Below are 26,589 nucleotides of genomic sequence, written 5' to 3' on the forward strand. Positions count from 1 at the left end.
CTGTCGCCTCAATATTCATCCCTATTCGCCCGGGGGCGGGACGGGGACGAGCAGGGGGCGCCCTTGAAAATAGATGGAGCCCCAACAAGGGTGGGGTTGAGCCGCCCCCTGGCCGCCCCCCGGCCGCCCCCTCGCGCCCCCTCTCCGGCGGCGTAGGCCTGTGTAGGGGTTGCGTGCGCGCGCTCGGGGGGGTGTTCGGGGGGTGTTCGGGGGGTGCCGAGCGGAGCCGAAGCCGGTAGGCTCGGCAGGGCGCGCGGGTCGGACCGCGCCTCGATGTGAGTCAGTGGGGCAGGTTGGCGCCACACCGCGTCCAGCCCTCGCGCCCTCCGCATCGCGCGCTCCGCCCTCGCCAGGACCGCCAGGACCGCCAGGACCAGGACGACGACGCCCAGCTACGCCCAGCGCCACCGTGCCCAGCGAGCCCCGCGGCCCCTCAGTGCCGGCTCCCTCCGCCCCCCTCCACCCGGCGCGCGCCTCCCCGCGGCCCTCCCCGCCCCTTGCCCCGCCCCGCGCGGCTCCCGGGCCGGCTGCCGGCTCAGTCGCGCTCGCACCGCGGCACCGTACGCACGCGTCCACTGCGCCGCCCAGCGCGGCCACCGAGCCTCACGTCGCCGCGAGTCGTTCGCGCAGTACGCAGTCTTCGCGACCTGTCGAATTGTCGTCGAGTCGAGGCGTGGACAGCAGCCCCGCGAGTCGAGCCCCCACGGCCCGAGCGCAGTCTGTGTGTGTGTCTGTGTGTCCGCTTGGTGACAGTGACATAGTGACAGCCCCTGGATATCTTCAGTGAATAAGTGCCGTGACACCTGTGCCTCCTGGATATACTTCTTCAGTGTGTGTGTGTGTGTGAGTGAGTGCGCGTGCCGAGTGCGATGGCAGTCATGTCTGGCCGGGCGCAGGCCGCGCAGCCCCGACGGGCCCAGGTGCCAAGCGGCGTGGCCGAGTGAAGCAGACTGATGGCCGCCGAAGACGACGTCATGGAGTGCCCGCTGGACTTGAGCGTGGGCCGCAGCCCGCGGGAGCGCTCCCTGGAGCGGGAGCGGGAGCGCGAGGAGCGTGAGCGGGACAGGCACAGTGAGCGCTCGTCGGCATGCTCCGGGGCGCCCTCGCCGCCGCCGTCCCTGTCCCCGGGCCTCAGGGACTCGTTCACCGACTCGGAGGACTCGGACGGCAACCCCAGCCACCCCCGCAAGAACTGCAAGACGGCGTACAAGAAGTCGCTCATGAAGAGATACTGTAAGTACAACCGCGGCGGTGCTGCCGTTGGCTGCCGTTGTTGCCGTGAGGCAGGTCAGGCCGGCCGGGCCTTCGCCGGCCTTCCCGGCCCAGGCGCGGCGCTGTGGCGCCCGGGCGCGGCGCCGCGTTTTCGCCGCCACAATGGAGGCCGCGGAGCCGCGGGGGCGGCGGAGGCGGCGGGGCGGCGGAGGCGGGCGGCGTCCGCCCCCACCTGTGCGTGCCGCCCCCGCCCCCAAGGGGGTGGCGCCGCGTCGCGCGTCGCGCCCACGCCGGAGGGAAGGGCGGCCGGCCGGGGCGCCACGTCTTAGCGACGGTCCCCGCCGGCCGTGCGCCGTTGTCGTTTTCGGCCGCGGCATGACGGCCAAGTCAAGACCAAGAGAAGCCTGGCCTTCCTTATCTCTGCCTCTTCCTTTTCCTCCGAGGATGCGCTCGACCTGCCGCCAATCTCGCGCCTCGCCTCGCGCCGCGACTCGATTCGCAGAGAAGGCGAGAGCGCCTCTTGTCTTCCTTTTTTCCCTCCTAGTTTTTGATAAGGTCCCCTCTTCCCTTTGCGCGGCCCGACAGTTGCATGTGACGACGGCCGCGTCGTGTGGCGCGCGTGTGCTGGCGTCGCGTCGGCCGAAGGGGTTGTCCCCGTCCCTCGATCGAGGCATCGATGCCCACACCGCGTGTCCGTGTGTGTCTGCGTGTGTCTGTGTGAGTGAGGGTTTGCGGCCCGGCACTGCAAGTGCACTGCAACACTGCAACTGCCCCCGGACGGGGTCGAGGCGCCTGAGGCGCCACGGCAGTGGGGCGTGCTCCCGTGGGGCGCCCCCAGTGCAGCACATTGACACACGTTCCGTCGCTCTGTCTCTGCCGCACTCGCGGGGCGTTTCGCAGCGGTGCGAGAGAGACAGGGCGACGAAACGACCGCTGGCTCGGCAGGCGGCGGCAGGCCGTGTTGATGGATGAAAGGGAACGTCCTCCGCTCCGCGGCCCTTCGCTGGGCTGGCCGGGCTGGCCGGGCAGGGACGGGCCCTCAATGGGGCCGAGGGCCACTTGGACAGGGTCGCGCCCGTCCGTCCCGCCGGCCTTGCGGGCCTTGCGCGTTGGGCCCTGCCCTGCCGGCCCTGCCGCTGCCGGCCCTGCCCTGCCGGCCCTGCTTGGTGTGACCCACTTCGCGGCTTCGCGGCGCGAGAGAGGCTTTTATTTCCACACGGCCGCAAAGTTTTGGCGTCTGCCGTGTCGTTTTTTGCGTGTTCGGCTCATCTCATTATAGTTTCCGGAGCAGCGTCCTGTCCTGTCCGCCCCGCCCGTGGCGCGGTCCGCGCGCAGCGCGCCAAGACGGGTAGGAGAGGGGAGGGGTGGGGGCCGGAGGTTAAGGTCCTAACCGGAGCAGAGAATACAGTAATTGCAGGTTTCCGGCTGAGTCGCTGAGTCGCGCCCAGCGCTGCCCTGCCCGGCTCCTCGCGCCGCCGGCTCGGCGTAGTAGTAGTAGGAGAAAGGGGTCGGGAGGGGGGGGGGCTGCCGGAAGGAAGTGGCTCCGGGGAAAGGCGCTTAGCCCGCCGGTGGGAAAGGGGGGGGGGGGGGGGCTCAATGTCAACAGCTGCGCGGTTCCGACCGTGCCGAGCCGCGCCGAGCCGCGGTAGCCGGTGGGCTTATCTGGCGCGGTCGCCCCGCCGCACGCCGCGCCACGCCGCCGCGTGTGCAGATTGATGGAAGTTTTGGCCGTTGTTGTGTTTCTCTTTGGCGGCCCCTCTCTCTATCTCTCTCTAGTTTCGGGTATGGAGCCTGGCGACGGGGAAGGGAAGGGCCAAAGGGGTGCACCTCGGGGTGATGCAACGGGCGCCGTTTGATAACGTTTCCTGCTTGCATCGCATCGACAGGCAATCGGAGATAAACACGTGCCTTTTTTTCTGCCCGAGAGTGATCTCGCTGTACGTTTCCTCGAGACGAGATACTGAGCGGCCGGCGTCAGTCCGCGTCCGGCCGTGTCAGTCCGCGTCGCGGCGGGGTGGCGGTGCGCGGCAGTGCGCGGCCACGCGCCGCAGTTTGCACGCTGTCACAATTTATTTATAGATTATATCTTCCGTTTTTTTGGGAAAAGTTTTGTTTGTTAGCGTGTGTGGACATGCCTTGCCACTGCTGGTCCGTTTTTTTTTTTTTTTTGTCGCTGTTCGCCGCCCCTCCGGTCACTTATCATTTTTCCTAGTCTTTTCTCGAAAGTGAGTGCCGATTTTTGCTGATACGTATGTAGCCGTCCACTTGCAATAAGTGAAATTTATGTGATGCAAGTGAATCATCTTGGTTCAAGAAGCGGCTTTTTCGGGTGTAGCAACGCGGTAGTCGATGATTTCATTTTGCCGGCCCTTCCCGCGCCGCTTGGTCGTGGTGCGGTCGCCGTACGCAGCAGTGCCGCGGGTCGCAGGTCGCCCCGTGTGACCGCGTTGCTGCCGCGATGCCGCGATGAGAGTGTTGTCCAGCCTCCGGCGGCACCGACGGCCAGGTGCAGGTGTCGCCGATGTCGCCTCGGGGCGAGCTGCTAATGGCCGTGTATCGGCCCGCACGACGGCCTGCACGACGGCCTGCACGACGGACGGTCTGCACGACGGCCTGCACGGCCTGCATAGTGCATGCCGTCGCTTGCCGGACACGCTGCTACGCCGGACTGCCGGCCGATACAGGGCAGCGCGTCGTCGCCGCGTCGCCACCACACGTGCATAATGGACTTGTCATCGCGATGACGTCACGTCGCCGCGTCCTGACTGGTCCTCTCCAATTAGCACTAATTGGCCAGTAATTGCCGCGACAGCTTGAAGCAGCCAGACGATCGGCCGCGGGCCGTAGGGCACCGCAGGGGCAGGGCCGGAGGGGCGGAGCGCCGCGACGACGCGCTGCTCGAGGACCTCGGGGACCTCGAGCAGGATTTGCCATCGCTGTGCCGGATTCGCACGCATTTCCGCCGGTACACCGCCGACCCCGGGCAACCGCCAGGTGGCAGCCGGCAGCGCAGCCCTGTCTTCGGCTGATATTAAAAGTGAGGCGATATGTGGGTTAGTCGGGCCGGGGCGTGGCGTGGCGTGGAGGCCGGGGCCCTGCCGCGCCTCCCACGCCCTCTACCTGGCCGTCATCCATCTCAGCCACCTCAGCATCCCTTCGGTATCCCTTCCGCCTGCCGCCTGCCGCAGGGCGACCCGGTGGCCGACCCGGCCGACCCGCCCGACCCACGCTCCGATGCCCCAGTAATGGAAGAGCGTTTCCGTGTGCCACACTGTGCCACACTGCTACAGTGTGCCACGCCGGGGCTCGACCTTCCACTCCGCGGCCCGCGGGACACGGTTAGCGGCGCCCCGGCGACGCCGCGTCGTGGATCGTGGAACAGGATGGGCGTCAAAGTGGGGCGCGGCCGCCCCCGCCGCCCCCGAGGCCACCCCCGCCGCCCCCATTTAGAAGGGCGTAAGCGCCGCCGCGCCAGGCCAGGTGGCCTGCATTCCAGGTAAGCGCGGCGTGGCGCGGCGTGGCGCGGCGTGGCGGATGCAGCGCAGGACAAACACCCTCCCCTTGGAAAGTAGGTCAAGCCGAAAAGGGTCGGCCGCGCCGCCGGGCCGGGCCGGCCGGGCCGGCAGCAAGGTGTATGCACCGGATACCTGCCTGTAGGCTGTAGTAGTGCGCCGGCCTGCCCGCCTGTCTGCCATAAAAAATGGAGGCGGCCTAAGCGCTTCGCGTCGTCTGCTGGCGGGTTGTCATGGCGACGGTGTGTGTGTGTGTGTGCGTGCGTGCGCGTGTTTGTGTGTGAGTGTGAGTGTTTGTGTGTGTGTGTTTGGCGGTTGCGGTTATTATTCCCATCGCGCTGCGGCGCTGCGGCCGGGCGACGCGGAATGCACCTCGCCGTCAAGGCGACGTGGCCGACTGTTTTCGAGACCAGGAAGCCGATCCCAGAGTGGCGCGGGTGGCGCCGGTTTTATAGGCGGCCAAGAGTGCGTGTTGCATCAACGCGACGGTCGCGACGCCCACGACGGACGACGGGGTCCTTCGATTAGTGGGGCAGAGAGAGGGGAGCGATTTGACGCTGTCCTTCGCGCGGAGTGAGTTGGCAGCCCGTCAGAAGAAGGGTTGGCGTGGCACGGCGCGCTCTGCTGCCGTTGCCGTGGCGTGGCGTGGCGTGCCGTGGCTGCGTCCGTCCTGCCCGGGGGATGGAGGAAATAAATTAAAAATACTGCGCCGGCCGATGCGGCTGCGGCGCCTGCCTGCTTCCTGCTGTTTGTTGTGGGCGGCCTGTCCACGGCCTGGCCAGCGCGGCCAGGGCCCGGCGCCGTCACGTGGCGACACTCGACCTCAAAATATTTCCGTAACGCGATGGCCGCGCCCCACCGACCCCGCCCCGCCCCGCCCCGCCCCGCCCCGCCCGCGTGCATTAGGCCCAAGGACCGCGGCCAGAGCAGCTCCACTCCGCGCGCTCCGCGCCGACCCCGAGCGTGGCGTCATCGCGGCGTCGCCGGCGTGGACGCGCGCCGCCTGAGTCAGCCAGGCGGTCCAGCCGAACCCTTTGCGTCGCCTCCCCCGCGGCCGCGTTGTTGAGTCACGGGGTGCGTGGCGGGGCGGGGCGGGGCGGGGATACAGTGCACGCACCCTCCCGGCTCGGCTCGGCTCCGCCGCGCTCTTTGAACCGCGGCGCGGCTCGGGCTCGGCAGGGCTCTGGCTCGGCGCCGACTCGGCTCGCACGTCGAATCGGACGGACGGGTGCGTCGTCGCGGATGCTGCGACGCTGCGACAGATAGACTTTCTAACTCGCGTGGGCTGGGGTGGGGGCCACTCTGCTCGCGGCGCTTCGAGCTTCTTCTTTTTGCAGTGTGTCTGGGTCGGGGCGGCGGGGCGTCGCGGGTCTGGGGAGGGTCTAGCCGCGGACAATGAGGAAGGGTCCGGTGCATTCTTGTGCCGTTATAAGGACGGCCCGCCGAGTCGCCCTTGGCCCACTTCTGTCTGTGTCTGTGTGTGTGCGTGCCGAGGTGCAAAAACAACACCAGTTTCCGGGTTTTGCCAAAGTCGTCTCTGGTCCGCGTCTTGCTTTATTTCTCGAGTCCCTTTCTCTTCCCTTTTTTGGCGAAACGTGTTGTTGTTTGCAGCTCCATTATTGTGTTCTTTCTCTCTTTTTTTGCCCGCATCGACGAATATTTGCTCCAAACTGCGTGCTTGTGGAAGCCATGCCGGCCTGTTCTGGGAACGTGAATGGTGTAGGGGTGGACCGGGTGGACTGCATTGTGGCCAAAAGTCAGGTAGTCCCACACCGCTATATGCGTCTCGGCGCGTCGCGGCGCGTCGCGAATCGGCTGGCGTGCCTCCGTTTGTTTTGTAAACACGTAAACAAAACGGGGAAAGCTAAACGAATGTGGGGAGACAGGGAAGTAGGCCAATGAGATGGAGGGGTCGCGAAAAAATAAGAGGGTATGAACTGCACGGAGTTTTGAGCTCGTCTTCGATGAGCTTTGTCATCCTGGCGCCTGTGGGCCAGGATGCCTAACAAGGGCCTGGCCGTGTGCCTGGCAGTGTGCCGCGCACGCCGCGCCGGAGCCACTCTCCAGCGATGCTCCACTTCCAGAGGCTCCAGGCAGCGGCAGCCCGGCAGGCCGGCAGGCTTCCAGGCGGCAAAACAGGTACTCTAACAAGTACTTTATACCCGTGGCGCCTCGGTGACGCCGCGGCCGGCCGCCCCGCGAAAGTGTGCTGGACAATGAGCGCGCCGCGGAAGCTTCCTCCAGCGCCTCCAGCGGAGAGAGAGAGAGAGAGAGAGAGAGAGAGAGAGAGAGAGAGAGAGAGAGAGAGAGAGAGAGAGAGACAAAAAATGGAATGGTGGGGACGCGACACACCGGCCGCGCGCCACGCGAGGTGTTGATGGCTTTGCCTACCTGGCTTTAATCGGAGCCTCCCTTTGTTTCAAAGGGTGATGCGGCCCGCGGCGTGCCGGTACACAGTGTGCTGCCCGGGCACGCGCCAATTAGTGGCCGCGCCATTGAAACTGAGTAGCGAGCGCTGCTGCGCGGTTTGGCGTGCGAGTGTGTGAGTGAGTGAGTGTGGTGGCCGAGAAAGTGGCGTGGCGCGGCGCTGCTGCCGAGCCACACGTGAAACCGAGCGTGCGACTCTAGGCCTGCCTGGCCGCGTGGCCGCGTGGCCTAGGCCTTGCGGACGAATACCGAATCTTCCACTCGCGCCTTGGGCCACCGCGCCCCGCCCCGCCTCGCCTCGCCTCCGGGGCCACCGCGCCCGGAAACCGGAATCCCCCTTTCCAGAAAGCGGCTCCGGGCCACCGGCGCCCGTTTCCGGGGCCTCGGCCGGAAAGCGCATTTCCAGAAAGAGGCTCAGGCTTCGGTTTCGGGGGTTTGCCGAAGGCCCCGGCCGCGCTCGACTCGGCGCCTCGGCCCCCGCCCCGTCGATCCCATGGCCCCAATAACCGGGCCCGGGCCGCTCGGTCCTCGCCTCGCTTCGGTGTCCGGCCGTTGTGTTTATTTTCGCGTCCGAACTTCCGAAGCCGGAGCGGCACGGCGGCTCCGCAGAGGAAACCGGTGGGTCTCGTTTCGGCTTGGCATTTGGGCGGCAGGAGGACGGCAGGACAGCGCGACAGCGTGCGCCCCCTGACTCATCCGCGCCGCGACCCCGATCTCGGCGAAGCTTTTCAAATTTTAAGCCGCGCGGCCCGCGGCGGTGGCGGTACAGTCCGGCGCAAAAGTGCGTGCGGCCCGCGGCCCGCGGCCCTCAAGGGCGGCCCAGCGCGCCACTGCCACACTGTGTGGTCAGGGGCGGTGTGTCGCCGTCGGCTCTGTCTGCCGCGCGGTGCACTGGTACAGGCTGTGTGCCGCACACCCTCCTTGTCATCCCCAGGGGTTGCAGCGCCGCTGCGCCGTTCTAATGAGAGGGTCGCCATCCCCATGCTGCAGCACAAAGGGGAAGCCGGCGGACTGGCTCCAGCCGCTGCAGCCCGCGGGGAGGGAGGAAGGGTTGCGTCGACGCACCCCACGCACTGCGCGCACTGCCCTCCACCGGGCATGGCATGCGGCACCCAGCATCCAGCACGCATCCAGCATGCATCCAGCGCGGTCCGGCCAACCTCCAACCCCCAACCCCCAGGGCTCGGCCACGTGTTTCATTGGAACTGCTATGCGGCCGATGCGTCGACGGCGACCTCTGTGGCGCCGAACCGCCAGGGCCTATTCCTGGACGCTGGAGTCTAGTGGCCGGGCACGCACGGTGCGGTGGCAGTGCTGGCACGTGGCGGGGCGGGCAGGGCGTGCAGGCCCACGCCAAACATGCCAGACGTCGCCGACGGTTTCGCTCCGCCCGGGCGGGGCTCGGGGCGCGGGGCGCGGGGCGTGTTTGGAAGGTTTGGCATGGCTGCAGCACCGTGGTGCAGCGCATCGCGATGAGTAGAGGCCTCTAGCGATGAGGCCCCGGTGTGCAATGCGCTGCCATTCCACCGCTCTATTAGGGCGGGTCGGCTGTGGCATTCGCTGGGGACGCACTCGCCGCACTCCGAGCCGCACTCCCACACGCTGCAGTGTTGCACACCGACAGTGGAGCACCGCGCCGTGTAGCGCACCGGCCAGCCACTCCACTGTATGTTCGAGAGCACGCGTGCTGTCACAACAAAGGCAGTGCAGGTCCACGGCGGCGCGGCGCCGCGCAGAGCCAGTCCTACTCCTCGCGGTCGGGCCAGCGACACAGCCGAGCGCCCCGCCCCGCCCCGCCCCGCCGCGCCCCGCCCGCCCCGCCCCGCCCGCCCCGCCCCGCCCCGCCCGCCCCCGCCGCCGCCCCGCCGCGCCACGCCTCGCCGATGCAGCCTTGAGCTCTTTTCCTCGATTCGCGCTCCGCGCTCCGCTCCGAGCCGCTCTAGCCGAGACTAGACCGAGAGGGGCCGTCTGCCCGTTGGCGTCTTATCCAGCGAGACGCTCCGCGGCATGGCTTGGCGGCTCCGCGCTGCGCGCTGCCCCGAGTGAAAGCGGTGGCGGTGCTGCTGCTGCGCTCATGGCTGCATCGCGGCGGCTGCCTGCTCGGCCGGCCGGCCGCGGGCTGCCAGCTCGGGCTGGCGGCTGGCCGGCGGGGTCGCACGGACTGCATCCTCTTATCGCGGTGGCGCGCTGCATGGGCTGCATGGCGCGACTGTATTGGTGTTTCCGGTTCCCGTCTTGGCTCGGCAAGTGTATCGCGTCAGGCCGCCAGGCCGTCAGGCAGATAGCTCGGGTTAGATAAGCAACACGCGAAAGATGCCCGGCCGGCCCGGCCGCCCCGCGCGGCCTCCTGCAGCTTGCACAAATAATGTGGGGCTAGGCCGGCGCCCGCCGCCGCTCGAGCGTCTGTGTGTGCGTGTGTGTGTGCGGGCGCCTCGTACTACGCACTGTGAAACAGAGGCGCGGTGGCACACTGTGGCACGGACGGCCCGGCCGAGGGCCCGGCCCGGCAGGCCTCTGCACTCGACATTCAATGGCAAACATATTTGCTTTCGACACTACACCGATAGCCCCGCAGCGCAGCGCCAGCAGCGCCAGCGGACTGCCGGATCGCCTTTGCTGGCCGCCTCCGAATACACGTTGGTCACGATACGCCCGTTGCCCGTTTCAACGTGTTTCCCCCACTCGCGGTGCGGTGGGCACGGTCTGCACACCAACACCCACACACACACACACACTCACACACACAAGGCCTGTCTTAACGTTATCGTAAGCGTGAAAGTTATAACTTTTTTGACCGAGCTTTCGACACGTTCGTCAAACGCTAGATTATTTTTCTACATTCTTGGAATTTACTATATGTATTTGTTTGATCATTCTTAACTTTCTACTTTAAAAATTCGTACCATTTATCTTCTGCTTCTCCTGAATTCATTTAATGTTAGATTATTTAACTAAGGTTTATGACGTGTTGAGTATGATAAGTTCAGGATCCCTACACTCACGCTCACTATTTCTCTCCCCTCTCTGTCTCTCTGTTGTCTCTCTGTCTCTCTCACACTCACACACACACACACACACACACAGCTTGGGAAAAGGCGCACTAGGCGCGCTTTTATCTATTATCGGCTGATTAGCCGAACGGCGGCACGTGGAAGCTAGTGTGGTGGTGTAGCGTGGTGAGGCGTAGTCGCCTCCTTCCCCTCGGCCGTACGAATCCGCCATGAGGCTTCTCCCGCCTGGCGTCGTCCGAATTCTGCCCCCCCCCCCCTCCATCACACGGCCGTCGCGATGAATCACACGTCCGGTCGGCGCTGCCATGACTGCCATGACTGCCGTGCGGCGCAGTGCGGCGCCCCGTCAGCCTCCTCTCTTCCTGCTGCCGGCCAAACAAAAGACTAACGCTTGTTTTTCTTGTTTTTCCGCAGGTGAGTACCTCCACCCCCGCGGCGAAGACGCCCGGCGCGATGACGGGCCTGACGGGCACGGCGAGCGTGGCGGCGACGGTGGGTAGGCTGCTGGCCGTGCTGGCCGTGCTGGCCGAGGGGGGGAAGTCCCCTACCGCCTAGGTGCGCGCCTGGAGTAGGAGCGCGGACGGCATGGAAGGGGGTGCACTTGTACTTTCATACACGGCGCTGGGAGGGAGGAGGGGGGCGACCTCATTCCTGTGGTGTCGTTGCGTCAGGCTGGTGTACACGCCCGTGACGGCATAGGCCCCCACCCCGCCCCGCCCCTGCGTCCGAGTGTGAGTGTGTGAGTGCCCGCGACCGTGCCGCCAGGAGGACCTGCAGTGTCTCATCTTTCAAATCCACTCTTCGCGGGACCGGACCGCGTGCCGTATTGATTTCCAAAGAATAAATTTTTGAAAAGGAAAGTGGTGAATGGCGCGAAATTTTTGGAGCCCGCCAGAAAAGTGCGGCGTGGTCCCCCCGCACTGGTCCCCCGGCATCGCCCTGGCAGCGCGTTTGGCGCGGTGACACGATTCAGTAGCGCGAAATGCTGCGCGCTGCGCTGGCGGCGCTGGCCGTCGTGCCGTCCGCTTGCCCGTCATTTGCTGCGCCCTGCGCCGCGGTGCCGCGGCAGTTTGCCGACTCGGCCGTTGCTTTTGTAGGGCGCTGCACGCGCTGCACTTGGCGGCGTCTCCGCGGCACGGCACGGCAAGGCACGGCACGGCGTGGCAAGTCGTGGCAAAGCGTGGCAGGGCGAGGCAGGGCGCGAGGCTCCCAAATCGAAAGCCCGTCGTCCTCATCGCCGCGCCGCCGCGGCTCTCGCTTGAAATCAGGCCAAATCGTGAACGCCGTCCGCGACGCTGCACAGCGGTCGTGCAACGCGCAAGCAGTGCGCGGTGGCCGAGCGGCATCCGCTGCGGCGCGCCGAGGCGGAGGTCACGGGTTCAAGTCCCCGCGCCGCCCCTTTTTGTTTCGTTTTTCCTCGCCGCTGATTGGCGCTTCCGGGCCAGGCGCAGCCAGGCGCCGATTGGTGGACGGGCAATCAATTATGAGCCCCTCGTGACGCGCCGGCTTCCTGCTATCTGCACGGCGGCGGCACGACGGCGGCACGGCGGCGGGGTGCTTGTTGTTATCGAGTGGCCGGCAGGACGCAGGACGCGGACGGGCACCTGTCGGCGTGCCGCGTGTTTGTCACCCACATTGGAAGTAGGTTGGCGCCGTTTGCGCGACCCTGAGCGCCAGGCGGGGCGGGGCGCGGTGGGGTGGGCGTCGCCGCGGCTTGTCCTCCTAAAACGCGAATCAGCGAATGGGGTCGAAACACAAACTGGCGTCGTCGTTATTCCGAAAGCCATCACCCGGCGGGGCCGCGGGGCCGCGGGGCCGCGGGGCGGGGAGGGCCTGATTTACGGCCACTGAACGGAAAGCGCGCGAAAACACACACACACACACACACACACACACAGGGAGGCGGACGGACGTGCGTCGCGCGCGGGGAATTTCGGCGAAGTGTCCTCTGGAAGGCGAGGGGCGCGAGTGGCGCGAGTGCGGCAGGCTGGCCGGGGGCGCCAGGGTCCGCCAGGGGCGCCGCGCTGGCAGGCGAGGGCCCTTGTTGGGCCGCTGTCCAAGACGGCGTCGCGCGTCGACGGCCCTGTTCCGATTGGGTGAGGTCGTGCCGGCGTCACGTGCTGTTGTTGTTTACCAGACACAGACACCACGGCGGCCTCTATGGCGGCCTCTAGGCCCTACAGTGGGGCCTCCGGAAGAGCGCGGGTTGGACGTCGGGGAGGCCCCGCGGTGCCGGCGGGGCGGGGGCTGGGGTCATTGGCTACGACGCCCGCCACCTTGTCCAGCAGCGGGCAGCGCCTTTATGTAACGGCCGGCACCGTCGGCGCTGCGGCACGCCTGGGCACGCTGCGGACGGCGACCTTGGTGGAGCGGAGAACCCCCGACCCCACCACGCTCCACCACACCGCCGCGTGTTTCGAGAGCCTCTGTTCGATATCTCGCTAACCGCACGACCGCAGGCAGGCAAAACCCTGCGGCGGGGCCTGGATGGGACATGGGATGGGGCATGGGATGGGCCCACGTGGGGCAACGCAGGCAGCCAGGCAGCGCACGCAGGCCGCGGCGGCGCCGTCCACAAGTGCGTCGCGGCGAAGCGCGAAGGCGACGCTTATCAAAAGCATGTCAGGCTGATAGTGGCGGTGGGCTGGCCTGCACGGCCTGCACGGCCTGCACGGCCTGCACGGCCTGCACGGCCTGCACGGCCTGCACGGCCTGCACGGCCTGCACGGCCTGCACGGCTGCCGGCCGCCGGCCTGCACGGCCTGCACGGTCAGTGCACGGCCGCGGTGCACCCCGGCGCTGCACGATGCAGCTGTGCCGGCCTGCACGGCCTGCACGCCTGCACGCCTGCACGGCCTGCGGGCTTGGGCTCGCGTCGGTCAGTGAGCGCCGCACTGCTCCACCGCTCGGCCCGTACCGCGCTCGCCGGCGCAGGTGCGGCTAGGGCTCCGTCGACGCCTGCCTGCTCACGCTGCACCCATGTCAGCCTCACGAGTCGTGACGCCCGACCGTCCGCCGGCCGTCCGCCGCGCCGGGCGTCGCGGCCCGCGGGTCCTCTGCCGCGCCCGCCTCGCCCGCCTCGCCGCTCGCCCCGCACCGCCGGTTGGCGGTTGTCGCTGGCGAAACATAGGCAATGACCTTATGCCGCTCCATTCCCCCATTCACTTGGCGGCGCTGCCCGCCTCGCGCCTCGCGCCTCGCGCCGGGCCGTGGCTGGCCGCGCCGAGCCGCGCCAAGTCTCGCTTCGGATGGAATTGGCGGCTCATGCGACGCCCACGCACTGTTGCGTGAGAAAGGATGCGCGCCGTGTGCGTGCGTGTGTGCGTGCGTGTGTGCGTGCGTGTGTGTATCCGGGAGACGCGGAGGGCGGCGGGTCCTCTCCTCTCCTTTCTCGGTCGATTATAAACGATCTCTCCCACGCAGTGCCGTGCGCTGGGCCGCGCTGGGCCGGTACGGGGATTGGCAGCAGACGCTCATTATACCTGGAGGGTGCACTAGTGGTGCTGCTGCCTGACCCACTTCCACAGCAGCACCCACCCCGACCCACCCCGCCGGCGCGGCACCCCTGCCCCGCCCCCCTCCCGCTCGTCCCGTTACAGTTGATAAAGGCAGGTAGAAATCGGCCTGTGTAAACAAGGCGGCGCGGTGCTGCGGCGGGGGCAGCGCAGGCAGCCTTTTTTGTGCACACGTGTGTGTGGGTCATGCACGTGGGGCGGGGTGGCGGGGCCTTCCCCCTTTTTTGCGTCGCGTCTCCTTGTTGACATTCGGTCTGTGCGGAAGGGACGCCCCCGTTAGCTCGCGGCACACTGCGCCGCGCATACGGACTTACAATGTAACTTGGAGCGAACGCCCGAAAAGAGAGAAAGACGGAAAGACGGACCCGGGAACACTCGTGTGTGCAGTACAGTCAGTACAGTACGCGTTAGATAATGTTATGAGCGTCCGCCGTCCCTCCAGACGGATGTGTGGGCGCCGTGCCTGTGTGTGCCTGTGTGTGTGTGAGTGAGTGCAGACACTGCAGTTGACGGCGAAGTGGGTCACCGCGCCTCGCTGCCGCCCCGACGGGTGCCCCGCCCGCCCTGCCCGCCCTGCCCGCCCCCCACACACATTATGCCAATAAGTTTTCGGGGGGTCGGCCAGTCCGGCGGCCAGTGCGCGTCAGTCCGCCTACCGCCACAAGTGCAGCGGCAGTAGCATGCAGTCGGCCCCTTTCCAATCACGTGACGTGCGTGATGGCGCGTATGATGCACCCGCGTGGCGCCCCGCCCGCTGTAAACAGGAAACGCACTGCGTGTGTGTGCGTGTGCGTGCGTTGGTGTGTGTGCGTGCTTGGTCCGCCGCCATGCCGCGCTGCTGCGCTGCGCCGCGGCTTAAGGGCAAAGTATATCAGCGAGTATGGCGGCGGTCTGGCGGGGTATGGCTGGCGGGCCATATGGACGGCGTCGCGGCGTCGCGGTGGCGGACGACGGAAATGTGCCCCCCTCCGCGTGCCGTCCGCCGGGCCGCCGTGCCGCCGTCCGCCCGAATTGAGGCCGAGCTCCACGCTATTCGGCACAGGCCGGGCCGGGCAGGGCCGGGCCGGCTTGGCCGGGGAGGCCCCGCCGCGCCGCGCGGAGCACCACGGAGCGGCGCGCCGGCCCAGCCCAGCCCGGCCCGGCCCGTCCGCGGCCGGAGACGGCCATGAGTCACTTGGGCCCCGCGGAACGTCCGGTGGAGTATCGACCTGGAGGCCTGAAGGCCTGAAGGGGGAATCTATACTCGAGCAGCGCGACGCGCACACGCACACACACACACACACACACAGGCTCACGTTGGCGGACACGCAGGGCGCCCTGGCGGCCGGACGGCCGGGCTCCCTCCGTGCGCCCTTATTAGCTACCCGCCATGAAACGGGGTTACGCCGTCTGGGGCGGCGCGGCGGCGCGTCAACAGACCCCCATGGGGCGGCCCTTTGCTGGAGGCCCCCGGCGGGGTGACCCAGGTCATGAGCCGTCACGAGCCGCGCCGCGAGCCGGGTCGCGAGCCTGGACTGGACTGGTTTGGGCCGCGCTGGGCCGCTGGCACTGGGCGCCAGTTCCTGGCCGCCAGGTGCGCGGCCCACCGGAAGTCGCTTGGCGGCCACGCGCTTCCCGCTCCGCGCACGCTCGCGCCGCGCCATGGCGGCACCGCAGTGTGGGACAAGTGGCATATCGCTCGGCTCGGCGGCTCGGCTGTCGGGAGAGCCATGCGGAGCGATGCGGGGCTCCGTCGTTTTGTTCCGGCTCGCGGCAGAAATGGGTCAGGCTTCGCGGCTTCGCGCAGCAGGCGTGCCTCTTGAAGCAGTGCAGACGCTGCTGCAGGCCAGGCGCAGTGGTCACTACTGCGGGGCGGCGGGGCGGCGGGGCGGCGGGGCGGCGGGGCGCGGCGCGGCGGCCTGGCTTGAAGGACCTTGACGCGTCCTGTTCGGCGCGGAGCGGACAATTTCCCCCGCGGTCCGACAAGGGTTAGCCAACACCCGGCCTGCCCGGCCCGTCCCGGCTAGAGGCCCCTCGCCACTACTCGCCGATTTGACCCATTTTCGGCTTCGGCCGTCTCGCCGGACGCGCCGAGCGTGTGGCAGCATGGCGCGTGGCGAGAATTTGGGAAATCACGCAATTTTGGAATTGTCTTTCTCCGCCTTGCGAATGTCACCTCACTTCACCACTCACTCACATCACTCTGACTCATCACTCACTACTCATCATCACTCACTCACTCCTCACTCACTCCTCACTCACTCACTCCTCTCACTCACTCCTCACTCACTCATCACTCACTCACCACTCACTCACCTCACTCACTCACTCACTCACTCACTCACTCACTCACTCACTCACTCACTCACTCACTCACTCACTCACTCACTCACTCACTCACTCACTCACTCACTCACTCACTCACTCACTCACTCACTCACTCACTCACTCACTCACTCACTCACTCACACTCCCCCCCACACACACACTCACGAGTGGTCGCCGCGGGCGCCTGGCCGACGACGTCAAGCGCGTCAAGCGCCTTGCACTGGAGGAAGGAAAGTGGGTTACTGGAGCGGGTGGCGGCGTGGCGGGTGCAAGGGACGGGCGCCGGGCCGGGAGGGGTCTAGGGCAGGCACGCCGCGCGGCACGCGGCACGCGCAACGGGCGTCATGACAACGCAGGCGCACTCGGCGTCGCCGAAAAAGTAACGAATGGGCGCGAGCGGCGCGCGAGGCGCGCGAGGTGGCCGTCGACGCCGTCCGGATGCTGCGCCGCGACGCCGCGACACGCCGCTTATATTCGAGGCGCCTTGTTGCTGCTCTAGGCTCTAGTTGTTGTTGTTGCAACGATTAGTCAGCCCTGTTTACTGGTGTACTGCGTGCACGCACGGCGCCAAGTGCGCGGTGGCGGCGGCCGGCCCGGTCGTCGCCGTCGTCTATTTTCACCGTGCGCGTTGCGTGTTGCGTTCGGCTGCAACGAGGCGCGGCGCGGCGCGTTTTGTTTTTGTTTTTTGTTTTGGCCGCTTTTCGCATCGAACCGCCGATGGAACGATGGAATGACGGCGGCGCGCTAAGTGGCGGGTCGGCGCCGCGGACTCCGGGCTGCGGGCGTCTGCCCGGCTAGCCCAACCCGGCCTTCCCTCCCCGCGACGCCGCGACGCGTGATTGACTCGCTTTATTCGCCGCCGTGTCGTATTATTTCGGGTTTCGCGTGGGCGGCGAGTGGAGTGGCGGCCAGGCGGCGCGTTTGTGGGTCATCCGCACACATGCAATCAGCTGTGCCTTCTGTTCTGGCTTCTAGTGGGGCGGCGGGGCGGCGGGGCGCGGACAGAGATGGGTCACCTCGTGTCGGACCGTGTCTCTATCATTTGGTGGACACCTTGGGAATTGAGTAACTCTTGGCACGGCTGGCGGAGGAGGAGGCGGCGGCGGCCGGGCGGCGCGGCGAGCAGAGCAAGCAGGCCGGTCGCGTGCAGGCTGCCCGCCCCCACCCCCGCCCTCCGCCCCGTGCAATCCCACGCCGGCAGCCTTTGGGCGGTGTCGTCGCCGCGGCGGCCGCGGTGCGGTCGTCGCCGTGCTCGCGCTGTTGTTTGCGCCTCGCTCCCCCGTTCTCTGGAGTGTGCTGCCGGTGCCGCCGGCGTCGCTGCCGACGCCGTGTAGTGGGGGGCTGCAGCGTCACGCCGCGAGCGGGCTGAACTTGCATGCACTTGGGCTACTTCGCGGACCCCCACTCCCTGGCCGCGGCGCGGCGCGGCGCAGCGGGCCCTCGCCTCCTGGGCCCCGGCCGCCCCGGCGACACGACGCCAGCACCAGCAGCGAAAGGAGTTAGTTGGCCGTGGCGGGAAGGGGGAGCGGGAGGGGCGGCGCAGTGGAGGGGGCGGGGGGCCGCCCGGCGGAACGGAAGTGATAGTCACTGCGACGACCTTTCACGGACACTTCCGCCGCGCCCGCGCTGAAAGAGGGGGAGGGGGGCGTGTGCCACTTCCAGCGCGGTGCCGCGGCGTCGGCGTGTCACCTGCCGGTAATTGGACCGTGGCGTGTGCCTGAATATTGATCGGCCAGGCCGGGCCGGAGTTTGGGAGTTTGGCCAGTGTGGGGATGCGCGGCCGGTGGCCGGCCGTATGCCTGGCCGGCCGTGCCGTGCGGGGAGGGCAAGCCTTCGGCGGGGCAGGGCGAGGCAGGCGGGGGGTGTCGGTGGCGTTTTGCAAGCCGGTCGGTAACTAGAGCAGCGAGCGGAGCCTGGCAGGCTGGCAGGCCGGCGGGGCCCACAGACGCTCACCTTGCAGGCAGTTTCAACAGAGCCCCCTCCCCCTCCCCGTCTCCGGCTCGCTCTCCAGCAAGACTCCTTTCAAGTCGAAGCCAAAAATCGGCGGTGCTGCGGTGGCAGCGCGCGGCGCGACGCCCCCCGCAGCGTCGCGCTGTTGCGTCAGCGCCGCACTATCACGGCAGACGAGCGTGACGCTCCGCGTGACAACGTGACGCGGGAGTGACGCCGTGTGACAGAGTGACAAGGCGCTGTGACGAGCGACCCAGCGGCCCGCCGGTCCGTGGCAAGCCGGACAGCCGGGCTCGTCAGCTTGGTTCCAAGTTCAAGTCGCTGGAGCGAATGCAGTGGGGCGTGAAGTGCTCCCCTTTGACGGCCCGTCGGGTGTAGGGCGCAGAGGGCGGCAGAGGGTGATGGCGCCGTGGTGGCGCGGTGCGCGGCGGCAGAGTCGCAAGTCGAGCGACTGGAAAGGCGTCGGGCAAAAAAGTTGTCGCGGAGAAATGATGGAGTGGTTACGGTGCACTTTTAATTGTCGCTGCTGCTGGAGTGCTGGAGCGCGGCTGCCTGGCGGCTGCCCCTTACCTTGCCCGCGTGGGAATGGAATAGTGCAGTGCCCTGCAGTGCAGCGCACCAGGGCGGTGTGTCGCAAGCAGGTGCTGCAGCTGTGTGGCGCGGCGCGGCGCGGCCTGGCTGCCAGCCGCAGCGCCGCAGCACAGCACAGGCGATCCAGGTCGCAGTGCTGCTGTGGAAATCCAGCCTTGAAAGTTCGTCGACCGTCCCGCTTAGGCGAGCCGAGCCGAGCACGGCGTGCAGCACCGTGCAGCAGCCAGCCGCGCCGTGCGTCCGCGGCATGGTGGGGCCTGCGGGGCCATGGCGGGGCGGCGCCGAGCCGAGTCCCGCGCGGACCGCGGCGTAGGTTAGGTTAGGGTTGGCTCAAGGATGCAGGATGCAGCGGGACGCCGCCCGCGTGGGCGCCGCTGGCTCCGCCACTGCAACGCCCCGTTCGTCCTGCAAGGGCCCACAGGCTCGACACGTGAGCTGGCAGACTGATTCCGAACAGGGCGTTCGTCCCTCTGTCTCTCTCGCACTCCTGGAGCGGCCCGTTGGTGTGAGGGAGAGGCTGCGCGACGAAGGACTGGTGTCCGTACCGGCCGTTTCCGGGCCGCGGCCTTGCAGCCTTGCAGCCGGAGGATGGCCGAGTCGCGCTGCGTCGCTGCCGGAGCCGGAGGTGCTGGAGGCAGAGGCAGGGCGTCGTGAAACGTGATCACTTCCTTTCCCTGGCGGGGCGCAGCGCACAGCGCGGCCAGGCAGGCACACTGGCGACGGCGAGTCACTGGCATTGTTCGCCGGAGGGCCCCGGCCGGCCTGCCCCCGGCCCGGCGTCGGTGACGCAACGATGCAACGCGGCCGCGCTCGCCTCGCCGGCCGTTATCAGAACGCCCTCGAGTGCACCACGCTGCAAGCGCGGCAAGCTGCACGCGCCGCGGCCCGCGCGTTGGCAGACCGGCAGGCCCAGGCCGTGCGACACACTGCGAGGGGCCGCGCAGGTGTTTAATTTTGACCCTGCCCTTGGGGCCCTGCCACGCCCTGCCTGGGGCTGGGTGGGCGCGGCGACGCGATGCACCCGCCAGCCCGCCAGCAGCCCGCCCCGTGCGTCGTGGCGGCGCGCGGCGCCCAGGTGCTTGGCCCGCGCGCCCGGCTTGCGACAGCGCCGCGAAGCCGCGAAGCACCGCGACAGCGACGCGTGACACACGTGGCGGCGGGCGTGCGGAACCCGGGGGCCGACGCGGCCAGCGCGGCCAGCACGGCCAGCACGCGTACGGGCATTATTCCCGATTTATAAATAGAGGCGCGGAGTGGCCCGGCGTGAGATACCGGTGCGGCGCGGGCGCCTTGCCTTGCCCGTTGCATCAGAGTGCGTGGGGGTACCCCGCCTGCCCCGCCCGCCCCGCGTGCCAGGTGGGCTCAAGTCGGATCGGCGTGAACGGCACGAACCGCTCCTCAATGGCCGCGGTGTGTGGTTGTCTCCGCGGGTTCGAATCCCCGTCGCAGACTATTATTTGCGTGCGTTTTGTCCGCCGCTATCCGGCTGGATCTGGATCGCAGGACGGCCGTCGGACCCCGCCCGGTGGCCCGGCCCGCGGTCGCCCCAGAGCTGCACCTCCCGCAGGACACAGTCAACGTTTTCCACATTTGCACCGTACGCGCTGGCAGGGGCGGGAAGGGGGCGTGGGGAGGGGGTCCTGCCGGAGAGGGGGAAGGGTTATGTCAGGTGTGGAGGGGGCAGAAGGGAGGGGGCCGAGCGGGCCGTGCAGCTCATGGCGTCCCTATCCAGGTCAAGGAGAGGTAAGGCCCAACCAGCAGGCCCCAATGTGGCAACTGTGTGCTCAGAGCGGCGCGGAGCAGCGCGCGGCGGGGCGGAGGGGCGGGGCGGGGCGAGGTGGCGGGGCGTTCTGGCACTTTCCCTTCCTGTCGTTCTGGAGCGGTGTGGCGGGGCGCGGCGGGGCGCGGTGGCCGCGGCGGAGCGCCCAACAACAATAACTAAAACGGGCGGAAACTTGGAAACATAGCGGCCGCTGCGCCGCGCGTCCACACCTGTTGGCGGTGCATCTGCAGGTGCAACAGGTGGCCGAGACTGCCAAGACGGGCGCGGTGCAGGCGGTGCATCGCTCCGGCGAGTCGCGAGAAAATGGGGCGCCCCGCCCCGCCCTCGCCTCGCCGCCGATTCCCCGAATGGGCAGAGATAGCCCCGCGAGCCACCGCGGTACGGGCCGCGGGCTTGCAGTGGGCCTGCAGTGGGCACGCCGCCGTGGGCCCCGCATGGAGAACGAGAGCGGCATCGCGCTCAACTCGCGAGTGTCGCAATGCCGACGCCAGGTGGCGCTCGCGGCTCGCGGCGGCGGGAAGCGGCGCGGATTTTGAAACGGTGCTGGTGCGCTGGTGGTGGGCCGGTGCGGCCTGCTCGGCGCGGGCCTGGTAGGCTGCGCCCCCCGCGGCCCCCGCGCCCCCCGCGGCCCCCGCGGCTCCTGCCGGAGCCTGGCAAAGACCTTCTATTCCCTGAACCGGCTGGCTGCTGGGCCGGCTGCCGCTGGACCGCCCGGCCCGAGGCCTGGCCCGAGGCCTGGCCGGACCGATTTGGGAACGGCATTGTGCGCGCTGCAGGGCTGCACTTGGCTACTGCAGCGGACTGCAGCGGACTGCAGCGCGGCGTCACTTTCTCTTTTTACGGCCTCTTTAATTGCTGCACTAGAACTGCAACCCGAGGCGCGGCGGACGACGCTTAGCCGGCATTGGCATTGGAGGAAGAGAGAGAGAGCGACGATTACGGGCAGGAAAGGACGACAGCGTCCCTCTCCCCGCGTCGCGCCGTGCGGCCACGCGACGAGCCTCGCGCTCTGTTGTTGCGCGCTACTTGTCTCCTTTTTTGCGCTGCCCGCCCGGTCCGGGGCGGTCCGCCACCCCTTTGCTCCTTTTCATCCTTTCTTTCGATCCTTTTTTTCGGCGCGCGGCGCGTCGTATTTTGGCCGCTCCCATCTTGATAGCGCGGCGATGCCATTCACATTGTTTCCGATATGTTGTTGTAGTGCACTTGGCTCGTGGCCACACACACGCACGCACACACGTACACCCTGGCGCGGGGGCAGCAGGTGCGACGGCAGCTGTCCGGTTCGGCGTGGCGTGGCGCCGCACCGTTTTGGACCCCATTCAAACGCGCCCGCCGCGCCGACAGCGCGACCCGCGAGCGATCGGGCCGATGAGAGAGAGGAAGAGCGAGAGAGAAAGATAGAACGGCCCGAGTGACAACGGCCGCACGGGCGCCTGACCCGATTTCAGGAAATCGGTAACGTGTTCGGTGTCACGCCAGGCCGCCAGGCACAACGCCAGGCCCGGCATGTCTGCACGCGGCACGCGCGGACTCGTCCTTATCGAGGTGCACACTTTTTCCGGTTGGGTCTAAATCCGGCGCAACGATAGTAGCTAGGCCGCGGGGCGCCGCGGGGCCCGGCAGGCCCGGCAGGCCCGGCCCGCCATGACAGCGCGGTGGAAGGGGCTCTGCAGCAACAGCGGCGCGGCGGTGGGGGAGGCTCGCCCCGCCCCGCCCCGCCCCGCCCAGGCCCCCGCCACGACGACCGTGAACTTGCTCCGATAGCGTACCGCCGGCAACGGGTTGGCTCTGACGCAACGGCTTAGCGCCCGCCGCGCCTCGCCCCGCCCCTCCCCGCCCCGCCACGCACCGCCACGCACCGCCCCGGCTGGACCGAGCGCGCAGCGCGCCTTGATAATGAGCCGCCAGGACCTCTCGGCCACGACGGGGATGGCGACGGGGACCATGGCGACCGGCGGGGTGGACAATGAGTCAGACACACACGCCAGCCGCCCCAGGTGGCTCCGATACTCCGATGTCCCAGGCTGATTGCCGGGTCAATACTGCTCCGCGCTGGCGGTGCTGCGGTGCTGGCAGTGCCGTGGTTTGTCTTGACCGCAGATGGGCTGATGTCGACCTGGATATGGAACGCCTATCGGCCCGACGGCCTTCATCGAGACGCGGAGGCCCCGAGCCCCAACCCCGCGGCCGCCACGCAGTGTGACGGCGCGGCCCCATATTTGTGGTGGATTCGCGTTTGATCCGCGTGGGCCCGGCGTGCGTGCCGATGGACACGTTGGACGCTCTTCCTGTTCAAACGGCGCACCGCGTCCGCCGCCGCGTTTGCGTGTGTGCCCTCCTCTCTGCCCGTGTTGACCGTGTTGTTGTTGTTGTTTGCAGTTGCCGTGGACACGACGGAGCACCGCATGCTCATGGGGATGAGCCTGCTGCCGCCGATGGCGTCGCCGTCGCCGCCGCCCGTGGTGAAGCGGGAGCCCGCGGAGGCGGTGACGACCCTGGGCAGCCTGGGGGCCGCGCTGCCGCACCCCGCGCACCTGCCCCCGCACCACCCCCACCACCCGCCGCACGCGCACCGAGTGCCGCCCTACACCACCAACGGTAAGTACCACTCCCAAGTGCAACTAAGTCCAAGTGCAAGTGCAAGTACAAGTTGGGCCGTTGGCGCGGAGGGGCGAGGGCCGGGTGGGCCGTCGCCTGCGCCTCTCGGCCCTTACAGTGCGCGACCTGCGACCCGGGGGTCATTGCCTCTTATCGGCCGGGCTCGGCCCCGCGGCCCGCTGTCACCCGCTCGTGTTTTGAAGCCAGTTTGGTCGCGACTCGCGCGGGATGGGACGGGATGGCTGGGGACGGTGCCAAGATACGTTCGGCCGCTTGTGGAGTTATACCGCTTCTCAATGGGAGGGGGAGGGGGAGGGGTGTCTTGATGCGAATCTGCGCTGCGGTGGCTTCTGCTTCGGAGCGCCCCTCGGCACCGAGACGATTCCGTTTCTTTGCCGAATAACGGCCGTGGCGTGGAAAAAAGATGCCGCTTTCCACCCAAACCGCCCTCGCGTTTCTAACGAATTTCTGTGTCTTGAGGCCGTTAGTGACTCGGTGGCGGTTGGCCGATGCAGCCTGGCGCGGTGCGTGCCTGGGAGTGGGTGGGCCAGACGCAGCGCGGCGTGGCGTGGCGTGGCGCAAGACGCGTTGCGATCTGTCGGCCCAACTGAAGACTGGACCGTTTTTCTCCATTTTTTCTCGAGAGCGGTTACTATTTCTCTCCTAGCCTAGGCCTGGCCGTGTCAACGGCTCCTCGGGCCGTTACTGGAAACTAGTTGGTCCACGGCGGGCTTATACCGAGTGGCCTTCTTTTTCTTTTTTTTCGAGCGCGTTTGTCCATCGCCGGCCGTGTGAGTTTGCAACGCGTTGTTTACGCGCTGGATTGTTTTTTTTTTTCGGGGCTTTCGTAAACTCCATGCGTGCGTTTAATTGCACGAGGGTCGGCATGGCTGCATAGCGCGTATTCCAATCAACTTTTTTTTTTCGCGAATATCTTCCCTCCCTCGCTTTTGACATCGGCCCGCAAGGGTTGCGTCGCGGTGCGTGTTGTCGGCTCCCACACTGTATGGCACTGGCGGCACTGACCGACCGGGCGCGCCAGGTTCGCGCTCTGGCTTTTTTTATCTTATTTGCGCGTCGAAAATGAATGAACGCGGCAAAAAAAGGTTCGGGATGTAAATGACGCGCGAGTTGCGTAGGAGGACGGGGCGGAGAGGCCACGCAACGCGCGGCGCACAAAAGAGGGGGAGCAGATGCCGAAAGGGGGAGGGAGGGGGACACGCGAATGAAAACAGATAAATAATCGAAGGGAGGAAGGAAAAAATCGGGCGCGGCATATAGTGGTCAGTCCGGGAGTCCGGGTGGACATTCCCACACGCACGGCGTGTACGCACGCACTCACACTCACGCAGCATAGGGGGCGAAACGAGAAATGTTAGTGTGGAACCAGCTCGGCGTGGCGTGCACGGCGTGGACCCGGAGGCTGGCTGGACGGCGTCCAGTCTCGCGCTGGCCGTGCTGGCCGAGCCGGACAACGGTCATCTTCATTCGGCGGGGTGCGTGGCTCGGCGTGGCCCTGGTGTCCAGGTCCTGGCGGTGGCCCTGCCCGCCCTGGCCGTCCTGGCGGTGCTGCGCCACGGCTCGGCTCCGCGTCCAGCCGGTCCAGCCGGTTGGTGCGCGGCCCGGCTGGGCTCGGTGCGCGCGGAACGCTCGGCTCGGCTCACGCAGCTCACACAGCTCACGCACAAGGCGTTCTGTTTCGGTTTCGTTGGCTGGTTTTCGCTTTTCAAGGAGGCCAGGCGAGGCGGGGCGGGGCGCGCGCGGCTGAGAACGCGCGGATGAGTCGTGCGTGATCTCAATGGCCATCTCCGGGACGGGCATCGCGGCACCGCACCGCGCCGCAGCGACGCGTGGGACGGAGTGAAAACTCGCTCGTGTGAACTGGGTACCGGCAAACTGGGTACCGGCAGAGCCGGCAGAGCGGTACCGGGTGCGCGTCGGCGGAAAGCACGCCTGCCTGTGGCGGCGGTGCCGGCCTGGGTCCTAGTGCGAATCTCCCCTCCCCGATCCGCCCCGCGCACTGCACTGCACTGCGGCCGCGGCCTCTAAACGCTGCACCGGTAATGCCGAGATTAGCCGGTGCATCCTTTCTTCCGGCTTTTTTTTTTTTGCGCGCGGGTTGTCGCCAAGGGGGTTGTGCGGTCGTAGTACGAATGTAGGGGGTCTCTCTTTCATATTGACGTTCATATGCGTGTGTCGTGGATCATGTGAATAAACACACGGTTATTTGTTTACCTCCGGCATTGGGGAAATGGGCCTTTCTTCCTTTATCCGGACTCACTCCTTCCGCGCTGACCCTTCGTCCTTCGTCCAGGCCGCCGTCCAGGCCGTCGAGGTGCGCGCACCCGAGGCACCCCGGCGGCCGCGGCGTCAGGTAAAGGGTTGGCCGGCCGCGCTCCTCGCCGAAAGGAAGAGGAAACCGAAGTGTGAAATGTAAATGGCTTTCCTTTGGAGTCTATACTCACTCGCGGAGGTAATATACATACATAAAGTTTGTGGAATTTTTCGTCGCTGCCCTCGCAATGCTATGCTGGTGCCGCCGCTGCCGGCGTGCGTGTACTTTATGAGGGTGTTTGTGTGCTCTGGGTCGCGGTTTGTCGCATCGCGCAGTCCTTCGGGGCTGCCCTTCGCAGCCCTTCGGCTCGTAAAGTCCTGCTCGTCCTTTGAGGACTGGCTCGTAAATCGGACGCATCCTCGGCGTTGCAGCGCGAAGCCGAGAAGCCGCGCCCTTTGAACAAACACGTCGTGATTCAGTACCGGTAGTGCAACGGCGGCGCGGTGCGCGGTGCACTGGTCACCGGCGTCCTCGGCCGGTTGGCGGCGAGGTGCGGATTTCGCACGGTGCGTTCTGTTCCATTTGTCAGCGTCAGCACTAATTAGGCGGCATCAAACATCCGCGCTATTTTGACAGCCTCGCCGGACAGCGCCGGACAGCGCTGGACAGGCTGGCCGAGCAACGGACAGACAATGCGGATAATAAACGGGCAAACAAACAGCGAGGACAGGCCCTGGGCAGCCCTGGGCAGCGCTGGGCTGGACATCATACCCATCATTACGGTGACGGGCTCCGCCAGCTCCGCGACGGCGAGGCGGCGCGGCGGCGCGGCTCCCCTGCGTCGCGGTGCTGACCCGGGGCCGGCCAGGGGTCAGTCCCACATACATTACGTGCGCGGACGACGCCGCCGCGGAAGACGACGACGACGACGCCCTGGCCGCCGCCCTGGCCGCCCCGCTGGACGGTGATTAACGGGGCGACCGTGACGCGGCGGCGTCCGGCACGGCGAGCTTGTCGTCGGGACGGGTGTCCGTGTCCTCGACGTCCTCGTCGAGCCGCCGTCGCCGCCAACTACAACGTCCACAGCGCGGCTAGCGCGGCCGGCCCGGCCCGCCCGTCACCCTGGGCACCGGCAACGCACCGCACCGCCGCCCTTGAGCCACTGGCCCGAATCCGAATCCGCCCGGTGGAGCATCGCGTCGCATTTCGCATTTCCCGCTTCCAAAGATATCGCCGCTCGCGCGCAGCGCGGCACGCACTCCGCCGACACCCCGCCGTCCGCTCCGACGCCATGCCGACGCGGCCAACGCGGTCACGTCGGAGTGACAGGCTTTCAAGCGCCGCGCAGTCGCGTCGTAACGCGCGAAACCCGAGCGCCGGCCGAATGCCATGCCGAAATCTCATCGGG

General features: G+C 67.4%; 1 protein-coding gene across 2 annotated transcripts in view; it reads left to right on the plus strand.

Moving 5' to 3' along the window:
* LOC117641289 (ecdysone-induced protein 74EF-like) overlaps nt 1-26,589 on the plus strand; it is a 121,818-nt gene that overhangs the window by 79,152 nt on the left and 16,077 nt on the right. Inside the window, exons 1-2 of one of the 2 annotated variants that reach the window (XM_034378482.1) lie at nt 553-1,233; nt 22,688-22,906. In XM_034378482.1, coding sequence (XP_034234373.1) covers nt 954-1,233; nt 22,688-22,906 — 499 coding nt within the window. In that variant the 5' untranslated portion in view covers nt 553-953. Of the gene's footprint in view, nt 1-552; nt 1,234-22,687; nt 22,907-26,589 lie in introns of those variants that run through there. The other variant, XM_034378481.1, reaches the window with a different exon arrangement.

The sequence above is a fragment of the Thrips palmi genome, unplaced genomic scaffold (genome assembly GCF_012932325.1).
Source record: "Thrips palmi isolate BJ-2018 unplaced genomic scaffold, TpBJ-2018v1 HiC_scaffold_15, whole genome shotgun sequence".
Lineage (NCBI taxonomy): Eukaryota > Metazoa > Arthropoda > Insecta > Thysanoptera > Thripidae > Thrips > Thrips palmi.